General features: G+C 50.0%; 2 protein-coding genes across 3 annotated transcripts; both read left to right on the top strand.

The window, feature by feature from the left end:
- Positions 1-2,811: 2,811 nt before the first annotated feature.
- Positions 2,812-5,968, top strand: LOC123122142 (beta-glucosidase 32). Its single transcript, XM_044542282.1, has 13 exons — positions 2,812-3,098; positions 3,187-3,250; positions 3,363-3,421; positions 3,548-3,623; positions 3,706-3,777; positions 3,892-3,979; positions 4,155-4,410; positions 4,506-4,621; positions 4,701-4,915; positions 5,049-5,071; positions 5,180-5,273; positions 5,357-5,465; positions 5,555-5,968. Exons 1-13 carry the CDS (start codon positions 2,964-2,966, stop codon positions 5,769-5,771), a joined length of 1,524 nt encoding a protein of 507 aa, XP_044398217.1. The 5' UTR covers positions 2,812-2,963; the 3' UTR covers positions 5,772-5,968.
- A 6,369-nt stretch (positions 5,969-12,337) lies between these two features.
- Positions 12,338-18,887, top strand: LOC123122137 (beta-glucosidase 31). 2 transcript variants are annotated; one of them, XM_044542280.1, is made up of 14 exons: positions 12,374-12,571; positions 15,110-15,159; positions 16,147-16,210; positions 16,288-16,346; positions 16,440-16,515; positions 16,605-16,676; positions 16,787-16,874; positions 16,988-17,246; positions 17,344-17,459; positions 17,547-17,767; positions 17,862-17,887; positions 18,011-18,125; positions 18,225-18,312; positions 18,412-18,887. In XM_044542280.1, the coding sequence occupies exons 2-14, from the start codon at positions 15,148-15,150 to the stop codon at positions 18,626-18,628; spliced, it is 1,413 nt and encodes a 470-aa protein (XP_044398215.1). In that variant the 5' UTR covers positions 12,374-12,571; positions 15,110-15,147; the 3' UTR covers positions 18,629-18,887. The 2 variants fall into 2 exon arrangements, with proteins under 2 accessions (XP_044398214.1, XP_044398215.1); XM_044542279.1 differs by lacking the exon at positions 15,110-15,159 and having other exon boundaries at positions 12,338-12,571.
- The last annotated feature ends 549 nt before the right edge of the window (positions 18,888-19,436 follow it).

Here is a 19,436-nt window from a genome sequence, read left to right as displayed (position 1 = left end):
TCGTGAAAGGTGATGCCAACACCGGCTACTTCCACGCGTACGCCAATGGCCGTAAACGCAAGAGTACCATCCTAAGACTACAGTCGGAGCATGGGACTCTGGTTTCCCAATCTGAAATCGTTAAGCACATCTTCGAATTCTTTGTCGAGCTGTTGGGAACAGCCGAAGAGAAAGGTTTAAGTCTTAGGGAAGACTTATGGGGCCCGGAGGAGAGGGTGTCTCAACGGGAAAACGATGCACTCATGCTGTCCTTTACGCCTCAAGAGATTGACCTAGCGCTAGCAGGCATGAAGAACGACACGGCTCCAGGCCCGGATGGCTGGCCGGTAGAGTTCTTCAAAAAGTTTTGGCCTTTCCTTAGAGACCTTTTCCAAGCTATTATTAATGGCTTCGCCCTCGGTACGGTTGACCTCTCGAGACTTAATTATGGGGCGATCTGTTTGATCCCCAAGGTCAAAGGGGCGGATACAATCAAGCTGTTCCGTCCGATCACGCTCCTAAATGTTCCCTTCAAGCTATGTGCCAAAGCCTTCGCCTCTAGGTTAGCGCCGGTTGCCCAACGAGTAATCCATAAGAGCCAGACCGCTTTCCTAAAAGGTAGAAACATTCTTGAAGGACCTATTGCGCTCGTGGAGATAATCCACGAGTTAAAACGTACACGGGGACAGGGCATTATCCTCAAGCTCGACTTTTAAAAAGCGTATGACCGCGTAAACTGGGAGTTCGTGCGGGAAGTCCTCCTCAAAAAGGGATTTGAGGCGGGTTTTGTTCACCGGATCATGCATTTGATCTCGAGTGGCAACACCTCGGTTATTGTCAATGGCGAGATGGGGAAGTTTTTCCGTAATAGGAAAGGGTTAAGACAGGGCGACCCCATCTCCCCACTAGTCTTTAACTTTGCGGCAGACGCTTTGGCAGCCATGCTGTCCAAGGCCAGCGAGGCTGGTCATGTCAAGGGACTCGTTCCACACCTCATCCCGGGTGGTGTGACCCATTTACAATATGCAGACGGCACCTTGCTTCTGTTTAAGCCCGACGACCATAGTATCGCCTCGATTAAGCTTTTGTTATTGGCCTTTGAGATCCTATCCGGACTCAAAATAAATTTTCTTAAAAGCGAGGTCATCACCATGGGGATGGATGACCATCAAAGCTGGCGTGCCGCAAATCTACTTAATTGCAAGCTTGGGAGCTTTCCAATAAAGTATCTGGGGCTTCCTATATCCCATCGCAAACTATCGATTTTAGAGTGGGAGCCGCTGTATGGGAAGGTGGCCAATAGGGTAAGCCCGTGGCGAGGGCGGTTTATGTCTTCTGCGGCAAGGCTCATTTTAACTAACTCGAGCCTATCTTCCCTGCCCCTATTCACTATGGAGATGTTCTTACTAGCTGATGGCGTGCACGCTAAGCTAGATACACCGCGATCCCGGTTCTTTTGGGAAGGAACTGGCATCAAGCGGAAATATCACCTGGTAAAGTGGGCGGCTGTTTGTAGGCCAAAAAAATTCGGAGGTTTGAGGATTCTAAACTCCAAATTAATGAACGTCGCCCTACTGTCCAAATGGTGGTGGCGGCTTGCCCAAAACGAGACGAGTCTCTGGGCTCAGCTGCTAAAAGCCAAGTATTTCCCAAATGGGAATCCTTTCAGTGCCTCGGCCAACGGCTCCGTGTTTTGGAAAGGGATTCAAGCGGTCCGACCAGCTTTTGCTATTGGGGCCAAATTCCAGATTCAAAATGGACACTCCACTCGCTTTTGGCTGGACCATTGGCTGGGAGCCTCTCCCCTTTGGCAAAGTCACCCCAATCTATTTCGGATCGCCACTGACATCAACATCTTAGTGGGAGAGGCAGCCCGTACTAACCCTCCAGCGATCCACTTCATGCGGGCCCTTTCCAACGCCGAACGGGAGGCATGGGACGACCTAGTTCATCAAATTGGTGACAACCGTATAGGGCCGGGCGAAGATTTGGTAGAATGGAGCTTGACAGCGTTCCGGAAATTCTCGGTTAAATCCTTATACAACAAGCTTACTGAAGGGACAGCGCTTGATATAGCTAGGGGGTTGTGGAAGGCAGGTCTGCCCTTGAAAATTAAAATCTTCATGTGGCAAATGCTCAGGAATAGGCTGCCCACGTCGGATAATGTGGCAAAACGTAACGGTCCGGCTGACGGTACTTGCACTGTGTGCGGTCTAGGTGAAGATGCTAACCACGTCTTTTTTAGATGCCACCTAGTCAGGTTCGCGTGGAGTGCAGTTAGGGAAGCCTTCCACTCGAACTGGAACCCAGCCTCGGGGAACGACTTGATTTCCATCCTCAAAACCACGAGAGGGACCAGTAGTAGAATCGCTTGGCGTTGCGTAGGGGCGCTACTCTGGGCTATTTGGACGACGCGCAATAAAATTACGATTGAGAAAAAATTTCCTAACCACCCCGCAGATGTGATCTTCAAATGCCATTTTCTTACAGACGTGGACTCCGCTGGGGAAGGAGCGCGATGCTGAGCGCATGTCGGAGGCCATGGCGCGCATCAAGACTATCCAGGTGATGGCTAGACAAGACACGACGACTCGATGATGCTTTTGGAGCCTTGGGTGGATGGTTTATGTTAGTTTGGTCTTCTGCGTTGGATGCTTTGGAATGGTGTGATGTTGCCCGCGCGTGGAACCTTTGTTTTGTTTCGTTGTCGTCTTGGACTGAACTTGTTTTTCTGCTTTTCTGGGTTGTATCCTGCTGAACTTGGTGCCTGAGGGCTTTATTAATTTAAAGCCGGACGCGTCTAGCGTCTTCGTTCAAAAAAAAAAACGAGGCCGACTAGAGGGTCCGGTTAAAGATGCTCCCACGACAGCGCCACGCACCAACCGCGCCACGGACACACGGAGAGAGAAAGGAGTGGCCAGGACACAGAATCACTCTCGCCCACTCCACAGGAGCAGCGCAAAGGCGCGGTGCCGCCAGTGCTCATGCCGATGCTCTTTCCCTTCCCCGTCGCCGTCCTCTTCGCCGCCGCGGCCTTTGCTCCGAGGCACGCCTCCGCGCTCACCCGCCATGACTTCCCCGAGGGGTTCGTCTTCGGCGCAGGCACCTCGGCCTACCAGGTACTGTCTTGCGGTGCACTGTATGTTCATCCGTATCACACGCTTGGTTCTGCACCGTCTGAGGAGCTGAAACTCTTGACGACGTCAGGTGGAAGGCGCGGCCGCAGAGGATGGAAGGAGGCCCAGCATCTGGGACACCTTCACCCATCAAGGTCCGTGCAGTGCAAAGACCATGGACTCACGCTTCGGCAATCAGTACAAGGCCCCTTAATTCACTGTCTAAATCTTGGGGATAAGTCCAGTATTATGTCTTTGCGATGACAGGTCACTCGTCTGACGGATCCACGGCAGATGTTTCAGCAGATCAGTACCATCACTACAAGGTAAGAACTAACTAGCTGTGCGTGAATCAAACATGGTTGCTATCTCTGAAATTCTGAACGAATTCGAACAGAGTGCATGTTAAGAAAGTTCGTCAGGTTCTTTGGTTTCAAATCCTTTGATCTCAGGAAGATGTAAAGCTTATGCACAAGATGGGTCTGGACGCGTACAGATTCTCCATCTCTTGGCCCCGGCTTATTCCTGGTAGGTACCAGTGTACAACTAATTTTGAGCATAATACCTTACCTTTCTGAAAAGTTGTGATGCTCGGTACCAAATTGCGTAGATGGAAGAGGACAGATAAACCCAAAGGGCTTGGAATACTACAACAATTTGATAGATGAGCTGATACTACATGGTATATAATTGTTACTTTCCCTCCCTTTTTGTTGATGTGAAACTGAATTCTACAAATAATTCTGTTCCTCTCAAATATTGGCTAATCCTGCTAATTGTTGTGTCATTTTGGTAGGAATTCAGCCTCATGTCACCATCTACCATTTTGATCTTCCTCAGGTCCTGCAGGACAAATACGGTGGACTACTTAGCCCCAGATTCATGTAACTGCCCGAAATGCTAATGCGGTTACATGTTTTTTTTTTTGAATGAGCAATGTGTTACATGTGAAATGCCCCCTAGCATCCATGGATCAATCATGACCATGAAAGAAAAATCAGATAATTCACCGAAGGAATCAATTCTTTAGCTGCTCTAACTTTCTAACATGCGTTTCAGAGAAGATTACACAGCTTACGCAAACGTGTGCTTCAAGAGCTTCGGCGACAGAGTGAAGCACTGGGTAACCGTCAACGAGCCAAACATAGAGCCGATCGGCGGCTACGACAATGGCTCCCAACCGCCGCGCCGCTGCTCCTATCCGTTCGGCGCAGACTGCGCGGAAGGGAACTCTTCGACCGAGCCATACATAGCGGCTCACCATCTCCTGCTCGCACACGCTTCGGCAGTGTCCCTGTACAGAGAGAAGTACAAGGTCTCTTTTGGTTGTCACACACACTCTCTTGTTGTCTCTGATGCCATGCCACCACATGGCAGGTTATGGTTTATTGACTCTCATCATGCATGTAGGCAGCTCAGGGAGGCCAGATAGGAATCACTCTGCTGGGCTGGTGGCATGAGCCTTCTACTGACACACCCCAGGATGCAGCTGCTGCCGTGAGGATGAATGACTTCCACATAGGATGGTTAGTAACAATACTATTATGTACTCCTAAGAAGAGTTTACAGTAGTACTGGCACTGCCTCCTTCATCATATGAGACAGGTTCATGCATCCGTTGGTGTACGGAGACTACCCTCCGGTGATGAGGAGCAGGGTAGGCCGTCGATTGCCGGCTCTACCGGCGCCGGAGTCGGAGAAGGTGCGTGGATCATTCGACTTCATCGGCTTCAACCACTACCTCATCATGCGTGCGCGATCGATCGACACCAGTTCCGGCCAGGGACCCAGGGACTACTACGTGGATGCAGCCGTCGAAAGTAATGAGCCCTGAACAACACTAGACTTTGGTTATTACTTATATCATTCAGAAGAATAGTAGGTTTCTGCAGGCTGCAGTGCAGTTTGGTCTGACTTGCCTCCCATGTTGATGTTGTTCTCCTGATGATGCAGATCCAGCAGCAGACATAACCACGGTATAACGATAATGCATATGGTGCAGGAGATGGTTTCTGCCTGCGCATGTGGTATCATCTCATCCTCATCCTGCGCCCATGATGATCTCCTTGATGCAACATGTGCAGGGCGAGGTTGAGACCGCCCCGTGGTCCCTGAGGAAGCTGCTGGAGCACCTGAAACTCAACTACGGGAACCCCACTGTGTGGATCCACGAAAATGGTATCATCTGAGTTCTCACGGATTCAGGTACGCAGGCCGACCTGCCATGAGGCAACAAAATGAGCTGTTCTTTCTTGGTTCAGGGTACGCAGACGCCCCCGGCACCCGGAGCAAGGCCGAGGAGGAGGAGGACGACGAGGACAGAGTGGAGTTCCTGCAAGATTACATGGAGACCCTGTACCTGTCCATACGGTGCACATGCAGCTTCTCTTCTCCGTCGTCTTCTTTCTCTCGCCTTCCTCCGATTCTTTTTTTTCCCTCTGATGAAAACTGTGTTGCAGGAACGGGTCGAACGCGCGGGGATACTTCGTGTGGTCGTTCCTGGACGTGTTCGAGTTCCTCTTCGGCTACCGGCTGCGCTTCGGCCTGTGCGGCGTCGACATGGGCGATGCGGCGAGGACGAGGTACCTGAGGAGCTCCGCCCGCTGGTACTCCGGCTTCCTCGCCGGCGGCGAGCTCCGGCCGGCTGCTCGGCCCCAGAAGTCCTACGTCCAATGAGAAAACAAGAGACTCTCACATGTGTCTCTCCAGTCTCCACGTGTTTGTTTTCCTCGAGCTGCTCTGCGCGACGAAAATACCTGTACCGGGTTCCCGTGCAACGATACAAGGAGAATAAGAATACGTTTTGTAGTCTTGTTGAAAAATTATTATAAGGGGCTGACTATCTTCCAAACGACTGATTTTTTTCAGTTTCAGTTGGCCGTGCCACGTGCCACCCTTCTCCTTCCTCGTCGTCATTGTCTTTCTCCTGCCCCATGTCATTGTCTTTCTCCCGCCCTGTCGACCAGTCCACCGGGCACCGGCACTGGCCTAACTATTGTCTCCCATCACCTATGGCCAGCATCGCCGTCATGGCGTCTCGCCCTGTCTAAGCCGCCGCCTCCTCCGAGATGCTGCCGCCCACACAACACCACACCCATATTCGCCAACCTCCGACTATTAATAGCAAATGTGGAAAGTTAATCCTCCTTCTGCAAACCCGAAAACCAACCAAAAGAATTTTTTTTATGGTTATGCTACTAGCCAACTTCAGTTTTTCGTCACTAACTTGGTCGAAAGGCTTCTGCTATTGCTCATGTAACGAACATCAAACTCCAAAGTATGGGAGGTCTTTTGAAGATTCTGGCGAAGGTTGTGCTGGTCGATAGCAGCCTCTTTGCAAGGTTCTGGCTCACACAATCGCTCATGGTCCGATGCTAGTGTGCCAAAGGCGTTGTTGGTGGCAAAAGATGGGGACCAAGGTAGGGAGGACAAAGATGGCCACCAGAGCTTAGATAGGGACTTAGGGCCGAACTGGACCATGGCCCGTCCATTTTTTTTTGCACTTTTTTCTTTACCTATGCTTTGGAGCCTAGCCTAGCCCATCGCCTGCAGTTCTCTCCTTTGGGCTGGCCCGCTCCGATTTTCCTTCGAAGATCCGCCAGGTGGCAACTGAGTTTTACTACTAAACACTGTCGGAAAAGTGGGGTGTGGCAAAGGGATGTGCCTTGGCGACCAAGGGTGAGGACTCTTTGCATGACTTCATTGAGCTGCTTAAAGGTCACATGGCCGTGACTTCAATCACCCAAGGTTTGAATTGCTTGGTCAACACAAAGAAGATCAACAAAGTCAACCAACTACTAGCGCTGCCTTGGGGGGACAACCCTACCAGACGTCAGTCAGTCAGGAGCACATGTTTTCTTCTCCAATGATTGTTATTTTGGGAAAAGTCCGCCAGAGGTTTCGTCCTTTTTTCGAAATGAAGGATTACCCCCGGGCTCTGCATTTAGCCGTGCACACAACCATTTTATTATATTATTCAACAGAGCTCAACAATAAATACATGGTTATTATATTATTCAACAGAGCTCGGCAATAAATACATGGATAAACCCAAAACTACTTTCATGACAACTACTGTCGCACACCTACACACTTGATGATGTGCCCTGACTGTTGGAAATATGCCCTAGAGGCAATAATAAATAGGTTATTATTATATTTCCTTGTTCATGATAATCGTTTATTATCCATGCTAGAATTGTATTGATAGGAAACTCAGATACATGTGTGGATACATAGACAACACCATGTCCCTGGTAAGCCTCTAGTTGACTAGCTCGTTGATCAATAGATGGTTACGGTTTCCTGACCATGGACATTGGATGTCGTTGATAACGGGATCACATCATTAGGAGAATGATGTGATGGACAAGACCCAATCCTAAGCCTAGCACAAGATCGTGTAGTTCGTTTGCTCAGAGCTTTTCTAATGTCAAGTATCACTTCCTTAGACCATGAGATTGTGCAACTCCCGGATACCGTAGGAATGCTTTGGGTGTGCCAAACGTCACAACGTAACTGGGTGGCTATAAAGGTGCACTACGGGTATCTCCGAAAGTGTCTGTTGGGTTGGCACGAATCGAGACTGGGATTTGTCACTCCGTGTAAACGGAGAGGTATCTCTGGGCCCACTCGGTAGGACATCATCATAATGTGCACAATGTGACCAAGGAGTTGATCACGGGATGATGTGAGTTACGGAACGAGTAAAGAGACTTGCCGGTAACGAGATTGAACAAGGTATAGGGATACCGACGATCGAATCTCGGGCAAGTAACATACCATTAGACAAAGGGAATTGCATACGGGATTGATTGAATCCCCGACATCGTGGTTCATCCGATGAGATCATCGTGGAACATGTGGGAGCCAACATGGGTATCCAGATCCCGCTGTTGGTTATTGACCGGAGAACGTCTCGGTCATGTCTGCATGGTTCCCGAACCCGTAGGGTCTACACACTTAAGGTTCGATGACGCTAGGGTTATAGGGAAAGCATGTACGTGGTTACCGAATGTTGTTCGGAGTCCCGGATGAGATCCCGGACGTCACGAGGAGTTCCGGAATGGTCCGGAGGTAAAGATTTATATATGGAAAGTTGTTGTTCGGGTTCCGGGAAAAGTTCGGGTTTTTTCGGTATTGTACCGGAAAGCTTCCAGAAGATTCCGGAGGATTCCGGAGGGGTCCGGAGGTCCGGAAAATGTTCCACCACGTCCAATACAGTAGCATGGGCTGTAAGGGGGGCGCCCTAGCCTTAATGGGCCAGGGGCACCAGCCCCCCCAAGGCCCATGCGCATGGGAGAGGGGAAACCCTAAGGGGGAGGGCCTCCACTTGACTTGGGAGGCACTCCTCCCCCCTTTGGCCGCCCCCCCCAAGCCCCATCTAGGGCTGGCCGCACCCCTTGAGGGGGAAACCCTAGATGGGGGCGCAGCCCTCCCCCTCCCCTATATATATTGAGGTTTTGGGGCTGCCATACAGATGAGAACGTCTCCTTTTGGCGCAGCCCTACCCCTCTTCCTCCTCCTCCTCTCCCGCGGTGCTTGGCGAAGCCCTGCGGGATTGCCACGCTCCTCCACCACCACCATGCCGTCGTGTTGCTGCTGGATGGAGTCTTCCCCAACCTCTCCCTCTCTCCTTGCTGGATCAAGGCGTGGGAGACGTCACCGGGCTGCACGTGTGTTGAACGCGGAGGCACCGTTCTTTCGGTGCTTAGATCGGAATCAACCGCGATCTGAATCGCTACGAGTACGACTCCCTCATCCGCGTTCTTGCAACGCTTCCGCATCGCGATCTACAAGGGTATGTAGATTCACTCCCCTTCCCCTCGTTGCTAGATTACTCCATAGATTGATCTTGGTGATGCGTAGAAAATTTTGAATTTCTGCTACGTTCCCCTACACTGACCGCGTATCAACACACAACATTTATTCTGGTGGTCTCAACAAGCCGCCGCCGACAAGTTGAGAGCACCAACCGGTCGAGTTAGAGCATCTCCAGCCGCCCCCCAAGAAGCCCCCAGGACCACTTTTTAATCGCCGGCGGTAAAAAAACGTCCCAGCCACGCCCCCAGCCACGTCCGTGCTCGCAGACGGGACGTCGTGCAAGTCCTCGGGGCGAGTGACGCGGTCCCGAGGACGGGCAGCTGGCGGAACTCCTCCTCGAAGCGTGCCATGGCGACCTGTAGCGCCGCCTCGACGAGTGGGCCGGCCTGGGCGCGGACGGGCGAGGAGGACGGCGACGTGGAAGGAGGGCACTGTGAGCGCGGCCGCGGCCTGGCCGGCGAGCGTGACCTGGATGGGGTGGCCGGGGGGGGGGGGCGACTGGGAAATTTTTGACCCCCATGCTAAAATTTCCGCCGGCACAACCTCAAGCGGACGAAAAATTTGCTCCCGGGGAGGTAACCGGCTGGAGATGCTCTTAGACCCTCTGTACACATCGCATGCGCACTCTCTAGAATCGGTCAGAGATTGTTTGTTGTGGTGTGCTATCTGCCGTGTCTTCACTAATTGTTTGCGCCTTGTAAGGTTTGATTCCGGATGTATTGATTTTTGCTTGGTTTTGCCTCGCAGGTGCTAACAGAAAAAAGAGTAAAGCTACATCTACGTACGAGCTACGAGTAATCTACATCCACCGTTTAAATTGGGAGGGGGGTTGATTAATCATTTTATTGGGGTTGGACCAATAAAAAACTGAACCTTTGAGCCCGTATATGCGACAGTACTTGGCAGCCCGTAAGTCTAGCATTTTTGTGTCGCATGCACACTCACGTGTCACGTGGCATGCACCATTTTCTCAGGAATTTTCGAAGTACTAGCACCTACCGTATATTCCAAGAAATTCTCGCAGGAAGCCGTAGTCCGTATATTGTTTTTAAACTACTCTGTGTAAGTGTGTACGTGAAGAATCATCATGGAGTACGAGTTTGAGTTAGTAATGCTTGAACTGGAAGCACACCTGCTGTCGGCCAATGGTCGCCACACGGCCGGGCTCTCCTAGGGAAAAGGTTGAAAAAGGAGATATGCGGGCCCCAAGTTCTAGAAGCGGACCAAACATGAGAAGATCCCCGTGGAGAAGAGAGCGGACGGGACACTACGGTTACGTTTACCAATTTGATTTGAGTTGGTCCCGTCATTCTCTCGTTGCGTCGATGGCCATCTGGGTGTGTGTGTGTGACCGTCTTCTCTTTCCCAGGTGAGGAGCGAGGACACGCCGCCGCCGTACGTGGAGCCGTCGCACCCCGCGGACGAGAACACAAACGATCCTAAGTCGTACGTAATCCTACTATAAAAGCATCTCCAGCCGCCTCCCCAACAGGCCCCCCGATGACATTTTTTAGCGCCGGCGTAAAAAAAGACCCCAGTCGTGCCTTCAAGATGTTGTTTTCGTCGGTTTGGGCCGAAACTGGTGTCGGCGGACCCAAACCGAACTTGACACGCTGCGGGGCGCCGGGAAAACTGATTTTGGCGTGAACGGGAATGAGCCCGCCGAGTCAGCGACACACCGCTTCGTCGTCCTCATCGCCTCGTCTCCCGCAGGAATCAATGCCAAGACTGCCGCGCCGGTCAGCCTTCCATTGATGCCTCACGGGTGGCGCAGTGAAGGCGCCGCGACGCGCGTCCTGCCCCGCTTCGGCTATAAAAGCCGACCTCCCTGCCGGTGAACGCCACAGTCGCCACAACTCGCCACCTCTCTCGCCTCGTCTCGCCACAGAAGCCATCCCCCGCGGCCGCCTCAACGCCGACGGGCGGCGCGAATGGTGGGGCGTACTCGGCCGGACCTTCGAAGCCGTCCTCAACCACATCGAGACCAGCAACACGCCGCGCCTCGAGTACCCGGCACCCCCGTCCTTCTCTAGCCGCCGTGGTAGTTCCTGGACGCCGCGGCGAATGGAGGCGGCGACCTCCTCCTCGTCGGGTTCCGGGTCGCCGGCGCTCCGTCCCGTCAAGCCGAAGCTGCAGGAGACACCGCTTGGGTGCCGCACCCGCAGCGACGCCCTTGTCATCAACGAGGGCACCCGCCCTCCCCTCGTTCCCTTCGCCTCGTCCGGCCGAAGACCGAGCCAGGGTTGCTCCCCGTCAAGAAGGAGCACACGGAGATGGACGCCGACAAAGAGACCGCCCTCAAGTGGGTGAAGGCGGACTGCATCCGTGAGCAGGTGGAGCGCTGGCGCCGGGCCTACGAGGAGATCAAAGCTCGGCGCCGCGGACGCGATGAGGGCGGCGGCGTCGTCCTCGATAGCGACGAGGAGGAGGACGTGCCAGGTCCGTCCAACCCCGCGCGTCGGCGACCCTAGTCAGGGATGCAGCAGGGACGGCGGCGGCTCCGGAGGGACGCAGGGCGGCGGCGGTGACTACACCCGGTTCTACAGGCTCCTTGGCATGTAGAACGCGGGCGGCGGCAGCGGCGTAGTAGGGCTAGGTGGTTGTTTTCTGTTTTTTTACAAATTTGAATGAAATCGCCGAGTTTGTGCCGTGTTTGTGCCGAATTAAACACTGGTTCGGCCCCAGACGGCGTCTTGGGGCCGAACGGCTGGAGATGCTGTAACTAGTAATTGTGTGGGGCTCGGTTAAAAAAAACTGTGTGGTGTTCGATCGCTGGTTAGAGTTGCACCCGTACGTGGAGCAAGTTCGTAGTCTAACCAACATTGACATTTACAAGGTTGACCTGTTTGGATCAATTGGTTTTTAAATTCTATACCAACAGTGGAGGTGGAGGACAAATGCGCTGCGGATGCATGTACGGCATCGCTGTCGCAGCGGCGGTGGACCGGTAGCGGACGTCGACGTGGGCGGAAGCGGTGGACGGTGGTGGTCTCGGTCGACGACGCGCGTGGTGGACGTACGTCTCTCTACGGGAATTAAGCTTTGCTCTGCTATTATCATCCTTCACCCCGGCTGTACCTAGGCAACCGGCCGGTCCTTCGAGGCCAGAAATTCGGATTCCTTTTTCCCGGCGGCGCGCGACAGCTCGGATTCCGGCCGACCATCACCATGCGGCGAGCCATACGCCGCACGAGCACACCGCTCGAATGCAGCCATGCACGCCAAAGCTACGTACGGTCGCATTCGCACCGCGCGCACGAGAACGCCGTCGATCGGCGCCCGCCTGCCTGGGCGCGGTGCGTCAGCAACGACGTGGCCGGCCGCTGGGTTTGGACGGTAGCGCGCTCGGGCGAGCACAGCGGCGCATCACCGAGGTGGACACAGGAGCGCATCACCGAGATGGGAAGAAAACGGCATATAAAAGCCCGCGCGCCCGGCCGGGGTGGCCATCATCACCACCGGGAGAGAGAGAGAGAGACCGTGGACGGAGCTAGCAGTAGCAGGCGGGCCGATCGATGATGGCGGCGCTCTCCTCCCTGGTCCTCGTCCTGCTGCTCGTCGCCGTCGCGACTCCGGAGGCGGCGGCGGCGACAATCACCAGGGGCGACTTCCCCCCGGGGTTCATCTTCGGCGCCGGCTCCTCCTCTTACCAGGTGCGCCACTCGGACTCGATCGGCTCACGCCCAGCGGCCAGCTACCCGCCTCCCTCGACCTCGCCGTTGCGTATATCGTAGTATCAATCACTATACCGCCGGTGGTTCTGGTTCGTACGTCTGGATTTCTCCTCACCCTCAGTCAAAGCGGTCCAATAGCATCGCGCTAGCTGCTGAGCGCTGACAGCCAGACAAGCACTACTGCACTACCTACCACCTTCCTTGTAGCTCCGTGATGAAAACAGATGCAGTATATATGTATGCACCACCGCATGCATGTCATGTGCTCTGCTCCGGTCCGGTCGTCGCCGATCGGTCTGCACCATACGTACCACACTCAACCACATGTTCATACACGCGGAAGTTAAGTGTTTCCTCTCCTCTTCCATGGAAGAAAGCTGCTGTCCTGGCTTTCCCTTTTCGTTCCTCCGCTCTCCTTCGTCTTCGACCGCGTCACGCGTGACTCGCCGCGTCCTTTTCTTGTACAGAAAATTATGCGTGCATGCCCGATACCACCGGTCATGCAGGGCATGTCGATGGTTTTCTAAACGCTCTTATATTTCTTTACTGAGGCAGTACTAACTCAACTCTTACCTTCATAAGAAAACGATACTTCTCTTTCTTTCGCTTTTTACCGGTCTCTGATTTTTCTCCTCTCCAAGACTCCAAGCTACAACAACTGTTCTGCGGCCCTCCCTTCCCTTTCCTTTCGTCTGCTCCTCGGTCTTTCTCACCCGTCACATGCGACGCATCCCATCGAAAGAAACTCAACAGACCGTGCCATCCCCGCGCCATCCTTCAAATGGATGGATGGAACAAGACGCGTGAGGAACTCATGGAGACGGAGTTTCTAGCGCCAAAGGGCTTTCTCTTCTTCGTTCCTTCAACGTGTTCTCGCCCCCTCCCGCCATGTTTTTTTCTTAATGATCTGAAGCGAATAAATAAAAGTGCATGGTGATGGTGCTGGATAATTAATTTCAAAAGCACTTAGTACACACTACTCCCTCCAGTGGCGTTGCCAGAAATAAAATGATGGGTGTGCACACTCCAAAAATAGTTAATTGAGCTAGTGAATATTATGCTTGGGCCTATTTGAAATGATTAATTGGGTAGAATTCTTATATGGTAAAAGAATACCTCAAAATTCAAGGTGTGCCATGGCAACCCACTGGCTACGCCACTATTCCCTCCGTCTCATAATATAAGATCATTTTTTTACGCTATATCATAGTGAAAAAAATGATTTTCTGTTATGGGACGAAGGAACTAGTATATACACGGAAACATTTCCTATCAGTAGTCAGATAGTAGGAAGCAATCCTCAGACTGCATGAAATCCGTCGATTTCTAATTAATCCCACTGTCAAGGCCCAGCCGTGCTAACCAACCGTATTCGACGCTGCCCCTATTTCCTTCCCGTTCCATCTCTCCCAAACCTGTTCCTCCCTCACGCCTCCGCCGGACCTTCATCCGAGCTCGCCGTCAACCACGACGCCCCCGCCCTCTCCGAGTACGCAGCCATGTCGTGCACAACGTTGACACCTCTTCGCCGGAGACACAATTCACCCCGACGATGCAATCCACCACGCGCCCAGATCTGTTCCCGTCTACGGCTCTACCGATCTAGTCCTCGACGCGGCCCCAAGTGACCTCGGTGGTGCACCATCCGGACATTAATTAGATGGTCGTGCCCACCCTCTCCACTGTGTTTGTTGCATCGCGAGGTGCCTGGACCCTGGAGGTCTGAACCGAATGCCAGAGTACGTACCTCCCGTGGGCCGTCGGGCGGAGAAGCAGCATTGATTTTTGCCCCTTTTCGAAGTTTCTCCTCTGAATCAAACGTGTTGCAATGCGTGAATCGACCATTGTTCCATCATCATGGGTCCCCACTCACAGATCATGCACAAGATGATGTTTCCGGTAATCATGCATGCTTCGTAAGCTTCAGATATGTGTGCTTCAACATTCCAATTTGTTTGCATCGACGTATGACACAGGTTTGTAGATCAAAAAAATGATCGATGCACACACATGTTAGCAACATTCGTTGCTAGCTTCAAGTTACAAAATTCTATGCTTCCACTAGGTATGAATTACATTGAGATAGCAACAAATTTGATGCTTCTTAATATCCATGCTTCCTAACTTTATCGTACTTTCTTTTGATCCAGATAGTTTGCTGCAATGAAACATACTTCTACTATTTTTATACATGTATCCACTACTGCATTGTCAAGAAAATTGCTTGTATTCGAACATTGTCATCATGCTTCATATATTTCATATATGTGCTGACAGGGCAGACACTTGTTTTTTCCTTCTGGAATAATGCCAAATCAAATCTAAAAATTGTAGATAAATCAATGGTGGTCTAATATAGCATGTAGAAAGAGTACATGCTTCCTTACATGGGATTCTCTGCTTCTACACTACTGTACCATATACATGTAATGCACACTGTTGCTTCGTATCTTATATGCTTATGCACCATGTGTAACAAACGTATATTTCAAGCATGGATATGTGTTGGCTTTGTAGCCGGTGGGCACCACTGTAGACATATCTGGAGGCGACCGATGCATGCGCCAGTAAGTGTGATGTCACTTGGATTTGCCTTACAATGAGGAGGACCGCAAGCGAAGGAAAGCAAGACTATGGTTTTTAGACCTCAATATACAATGTTAACTTAGGAAGCATTGCACGCACTTTTGGTGACTTGAAGGAAATAAATTTGTATTATATCTGAAACTTATTGTATGAACTAACGAAGCAGGAAACAAACTTATATCCAGTTAAAAGAAAACCATGGATACACTTTAGCATTGGACGGAAGCAAAGTTTTTCTTTTGTGTGTGTGTGTTAGAAACTGGTATAAAGATACATGAGACTTAAATTTTGTGGCATGGAAACAAATTCTTCAAGAAAAATTTTGTTACTAGGAAGCAAAGTGCTTGGATCTAATTTTACTGTTACGTCCATAAAAAATCGGTCGCAATCAAAGCAAATTATCTCGTCGATGATGCTTCTAAAGCAATTCCAACTGCTTCTATAGAACAGAAAACATGTATCCTGCCATTCAAACAATTGGTTCCATAACATCAGAAAATGATGCTTCCTGACCGCAAAAAAAGAAAAGAAAATGATTATTCCTATCATAAGAAAAATATTTTCATGGTACAAAATTTATGCTGCCATCTCAAATTAGAAACGTAACTAACTGTTGGATTTAGTTGAGATAAACAATCATTGTTTACCAAAATTGTTTCCACAAAAGCTGGGATTTTACATCATTATCGGAAGCAGTTTTTGGAAACTAGTGGGGCTAGCGATCGCAAAAATTAAAAATAAAATAAATAGCCTGAAACTCTTTAAGCTATATGCTCACTCTTATACCTGACAGTTCAGACAATGGTCAAAAACAAAGAAAAAGGATTGAGAATGGTCAAAGTTAACTGCGTTCTCTAGCTCTTAAAATTCTGTTGTTTAAATCTTCAGAATTCAGATCACAGCTGATTATTATTTGTTGTATTGTATGGAATACTTTGCTGACCTGAATATTCGGCTGATTTTTCCAGGTTGAAGGTGCGGTCGCAGAGGACGGAAGAAAACCCAGCATCTGGGACACGTTCACACACTCAGGTTAGTTCTACTTTCCCCGCGATCTGTGCGCTGAATCTGCCATGCGAATTATAACATGGAGTTTGGAACATCCACAGGGCAGTTTGTCGACGGTGCCACTGCTGATGTGACTGCAGATCAGTATCACAAGTACAAGGTCAGTTTGTGAGACCAAGTGATGTTAAATGGTTGACTTTTCAGACCAAGAATTTGGTGTTAATCTTACAGCTGATTTTGTGTTTGACAACAGGAAGATGTAAAGCTTTTGAGCGACATGGGCGTCGACGCCTACAGATTTTCAATTGCCTGGTCTCGCCTTATTCCCGGTAAGGCCATACCCACAGTATCATGTTGACTATGTCTTTCAGAAATGAGGCCGTCAGTTCACTGATTTGATTATTTGCAATCCATGAAGATGGCCGAGGAGGTGTCAATCCAAAGGGACTGGAGTACTACAACAATCTTATCGATGAACTCCTGGCTCATGGTATTTAATCCTTGGCAGACTGAATCCTTCCTCGAAGAATAAAAATTCAAGGATCTTCAGATGTCCAGCTGCACAGAAGTGACTCATGCATATTTCTCTGCTTTATGTAGGAATCCAGCCTCACGTCACGATATATCATTTCGACTTCCCTCAGGCTCTTCAAGACGAATACAACGGCATGCTTAGCCGAAAATTCATGTACGTACTTTCTTCTTGCCCCACTAATCAAAACCGTCACTACAAGTGCAAATGCCTTTTCGTAGAGAAGAAATAATTTGCTTTTTTTTTGTCTCCTTGTCACATGGTTGCAGAGATGACTACACGGCATATGCAGAAGTGTGCTTCAAGAACTTTGGCGACAGGGTGAAGTACTGGAGCACTGTCAATGAGCCAAACGTCGAGCCCATCGGCGGATATGATACGGGTGTCCTCCCACCGCAGCGATGCTCATTCCCCTTCGGCGCCCTCAGATGCGCTAATGGCAACTCTACCACAGAGCCATACATAGTAGCTCACCATCTTCTCCTCGCACATGCCTCAGCAGCGTCTCTATATAAAGAGAAGTACCAGGTTAGGAACAATGCCGCATTTTACAGAACCATCCTGTTCATTTGGGATTAATCATTCCCACGTGTGTAATATTCCTTTTTATTATTTCAATGACCAGGCCAAGCAAGGAGGAAAAATTGGACTCACATTGCTCGGTTGGTGGTACGAGCCTGCGACGCAAACACCTGAGGATATAGCAGCAGCTGAAAGGATGAACGACTTTCACATTGGATGGTCTGTTCTTCTCTATACCTCAAGTTTCATAGTAACGGCTATAGTTTGTATGTAACTAAAGCTAAATATCACGTGATCACGGCACAGGTATATGCATCCGTTGGTGCACGGAGATTACCCCCCTGTGATGAGGAAGAATGTTGGGTCCAGGCTACCATCTTTCACCGCTGAAGAGCTAAAGAGAGTGCGTGGGTCTTTTGATTTTGTCGGATTTAACCACTACATCGCGTTATATGTGAAGGCTGATCTTAGCAAGCTGGATGATGAGCTGAGAGATTACATCGGTGATGCAGCAGTGAAATATGAGAGTAAGAATTCTAATAACCTAAAGTCCTATCATGTGTTGTATGTGCAATGAGAGGACAGGATTAACCTAATTCATTTGCACATGTATTCTTGCAGTGCCATTTTTTAACTCGAAGAACCAGGTATTCACCGATACAATTTATTTAATTTCTAATCAATTTAGTTGGGAAATGAACTTTGTTCCCAACATAACTAAATCATTTGTATGTCTGTGTGGGCGTGTGGCTAAAATTATACTGTAACAGCTCCTGTTTGGGTTGAAAAGCGATTTCCAGTCGTCGACACCGTGGGCTCTGAAGAAAATGCTGGGGCATCTCCAGCTCAAATACAAGAACCCTGTAGTCATGATCCATGAGAACGGTAAATTCTACTAACAGAAGTTTCAGCTACCCTAGAACATCATGATCCCAAGGAATCATCAACCTGAAATATCATGTTCTCAATGTTCATATTTACCAGGAGCTGCTGGGAAGAACACCCCGGATGACGACGAGTTCAGGTCGCAGTACCTGCAGGACTACATCGAGGCGACCCTCGAATCCAGCAGGTACCAACACCATCCATTCATCTCAGCACAAGAGAAATATGACACTGAAATATGTTGACACAGTTTATCTCGCCGTTCTTTTTGTTGCTGGGTGATCAGGAACGGGTCCAATGTGCAGGGCTACTTCGTGTGGTCATTCCTGGACATGTTCGAGTATATATTCGGCTATCGCATGGGTTTTGGCCTCTATGGTGTGGACTTCAACTCTGAGGAGAGGACGAGGTACCAGAGGCACTCCGCCAAGTGGTTCACCGGCTTCCTCCATGGCGGCGAGCTCAGGCCGGTGGCTCTGCCCGGCAAGGTCTATTCCCAGTGATCTTGTCACACTTCTTCACGCTTCCGTAGCCCACGAAGAGGAAAATGCACTAATAAGCCTGGATGGTTAGGTGTTGTTTTTGGATGGAAATTGAGCTTTGCTTGGGCAGTAGGGTGTATAGGCCTCTGCTTCTTTGGATTCGATTCTTCCTAATATATACTAGCCTATCCCCGCGCGGCGGCACGCCGCACCCGTCGGTGTGGTTATATATGCATTGTGTTTATTTTTCTGCAATAAGAGTGTGACTATTTTGAAATAAGAGATTGTTATATGAAATTATGGATGTGGGAAAATAAGATGGAAAGCTGACCTCCGGTGTGAAAATGACAATGCCGCAACACAATGTGACAGACATAAAGTTGTATTCAACAAAAAATGTCACTGTTCCTCACCTAACACAAAAGCATGATGAAAAAACATTAGCCATTGTGAGCTGATATTTTTTTTAGAACATTGAGTTAAAGTGAAAGACAAAGTAAATGAGAGGAGCATGAAATAATTCCAAAGTAATGTTATATGAACAATCAACTCTTAAATCTGCGCCAATTCTCTCTAAATATCAAGTCTTCGTGAACCCCATTTGGTCTTATTTGACAAATTAACAGAACACGGAAAGCAATGGAAACATGCACATTCTTTTTTCTCTCTCGAATATGCATGAGTGTGCATATCATATATTAAAGAAGAAAGGCAAAGAATGCCTCCACCACAAGTTTACATGTGCACCACCATACAAACTCCACCTACATATACATATACTCTACTCCTCCCGACTAGCCCACCTATGTAATCCACCAAGGAAAGCCTC

This window comes from Triticum aestivum, chromosome 5D (genome assembly GCF_018294505.1).
Source record: "Triticum aestivum cultivar Chinese Spring chromosome 5D, IWGSC CS RefSeq v2.1, whole genome shotgun sequence".
In the NCBI taxonomy this organism is placed as follows: Eukaryota; Viridiplantae; Streptophyta; class Magnoliopsida; order Poales; family Poaceae; genus Triticum; species Triticum aestivum.
Note: the sequence above shows the minus strand (reverse complement) of the source record. Positions and strands in the feature narration are given on the sequence as shown.

Bases quoted from the DNA above. Each gene is read 5' to 3' on its own strand.
- LOC123122142 (XM_044542282.1), top strand. From the start codon at position 2,964: ATGCCGATGCTCTTTCCCTTCCCCGTCGCCGTCCTCTTCGCCGCCGCG. The intron at 3,099-3,186 runs GTACTGTCTTGC...TGACGACGTCAG, and splicing joins CAGGCACCTCGGCCTACCAG to GTGGAAGGCGCGGCCGCAGA. The intron at 3,778-3,891 runs GTATATAATTGT...TCATTTTGGTAG, and splicing joins AGATGAGCTGATACTACATG to GAATTCAGCCTCATGTCACC.
- LOC123122137 (XM_044542279.1), top strand. From the start codon at position 12,434: ATGATGGCGGCGCTCTCCTCCCTGGTCCTCGTCCTGCTGCTCGTCGCC. The intron at 16,211-16,287 runs GTTAGTTCTACT...GAACATCCACAG, and splicing joins GGACACGTTCACACACTCAG to GGCAGTTTGTCGACGGTGCC. The intron at 16,516-16,604 runs GTAAGGCCATAC...CAATCCATGAAG, and splicing joins CTGGTCTCGCCTTATTCCCG to ATGGCCGAGGAGGTGTCAAT.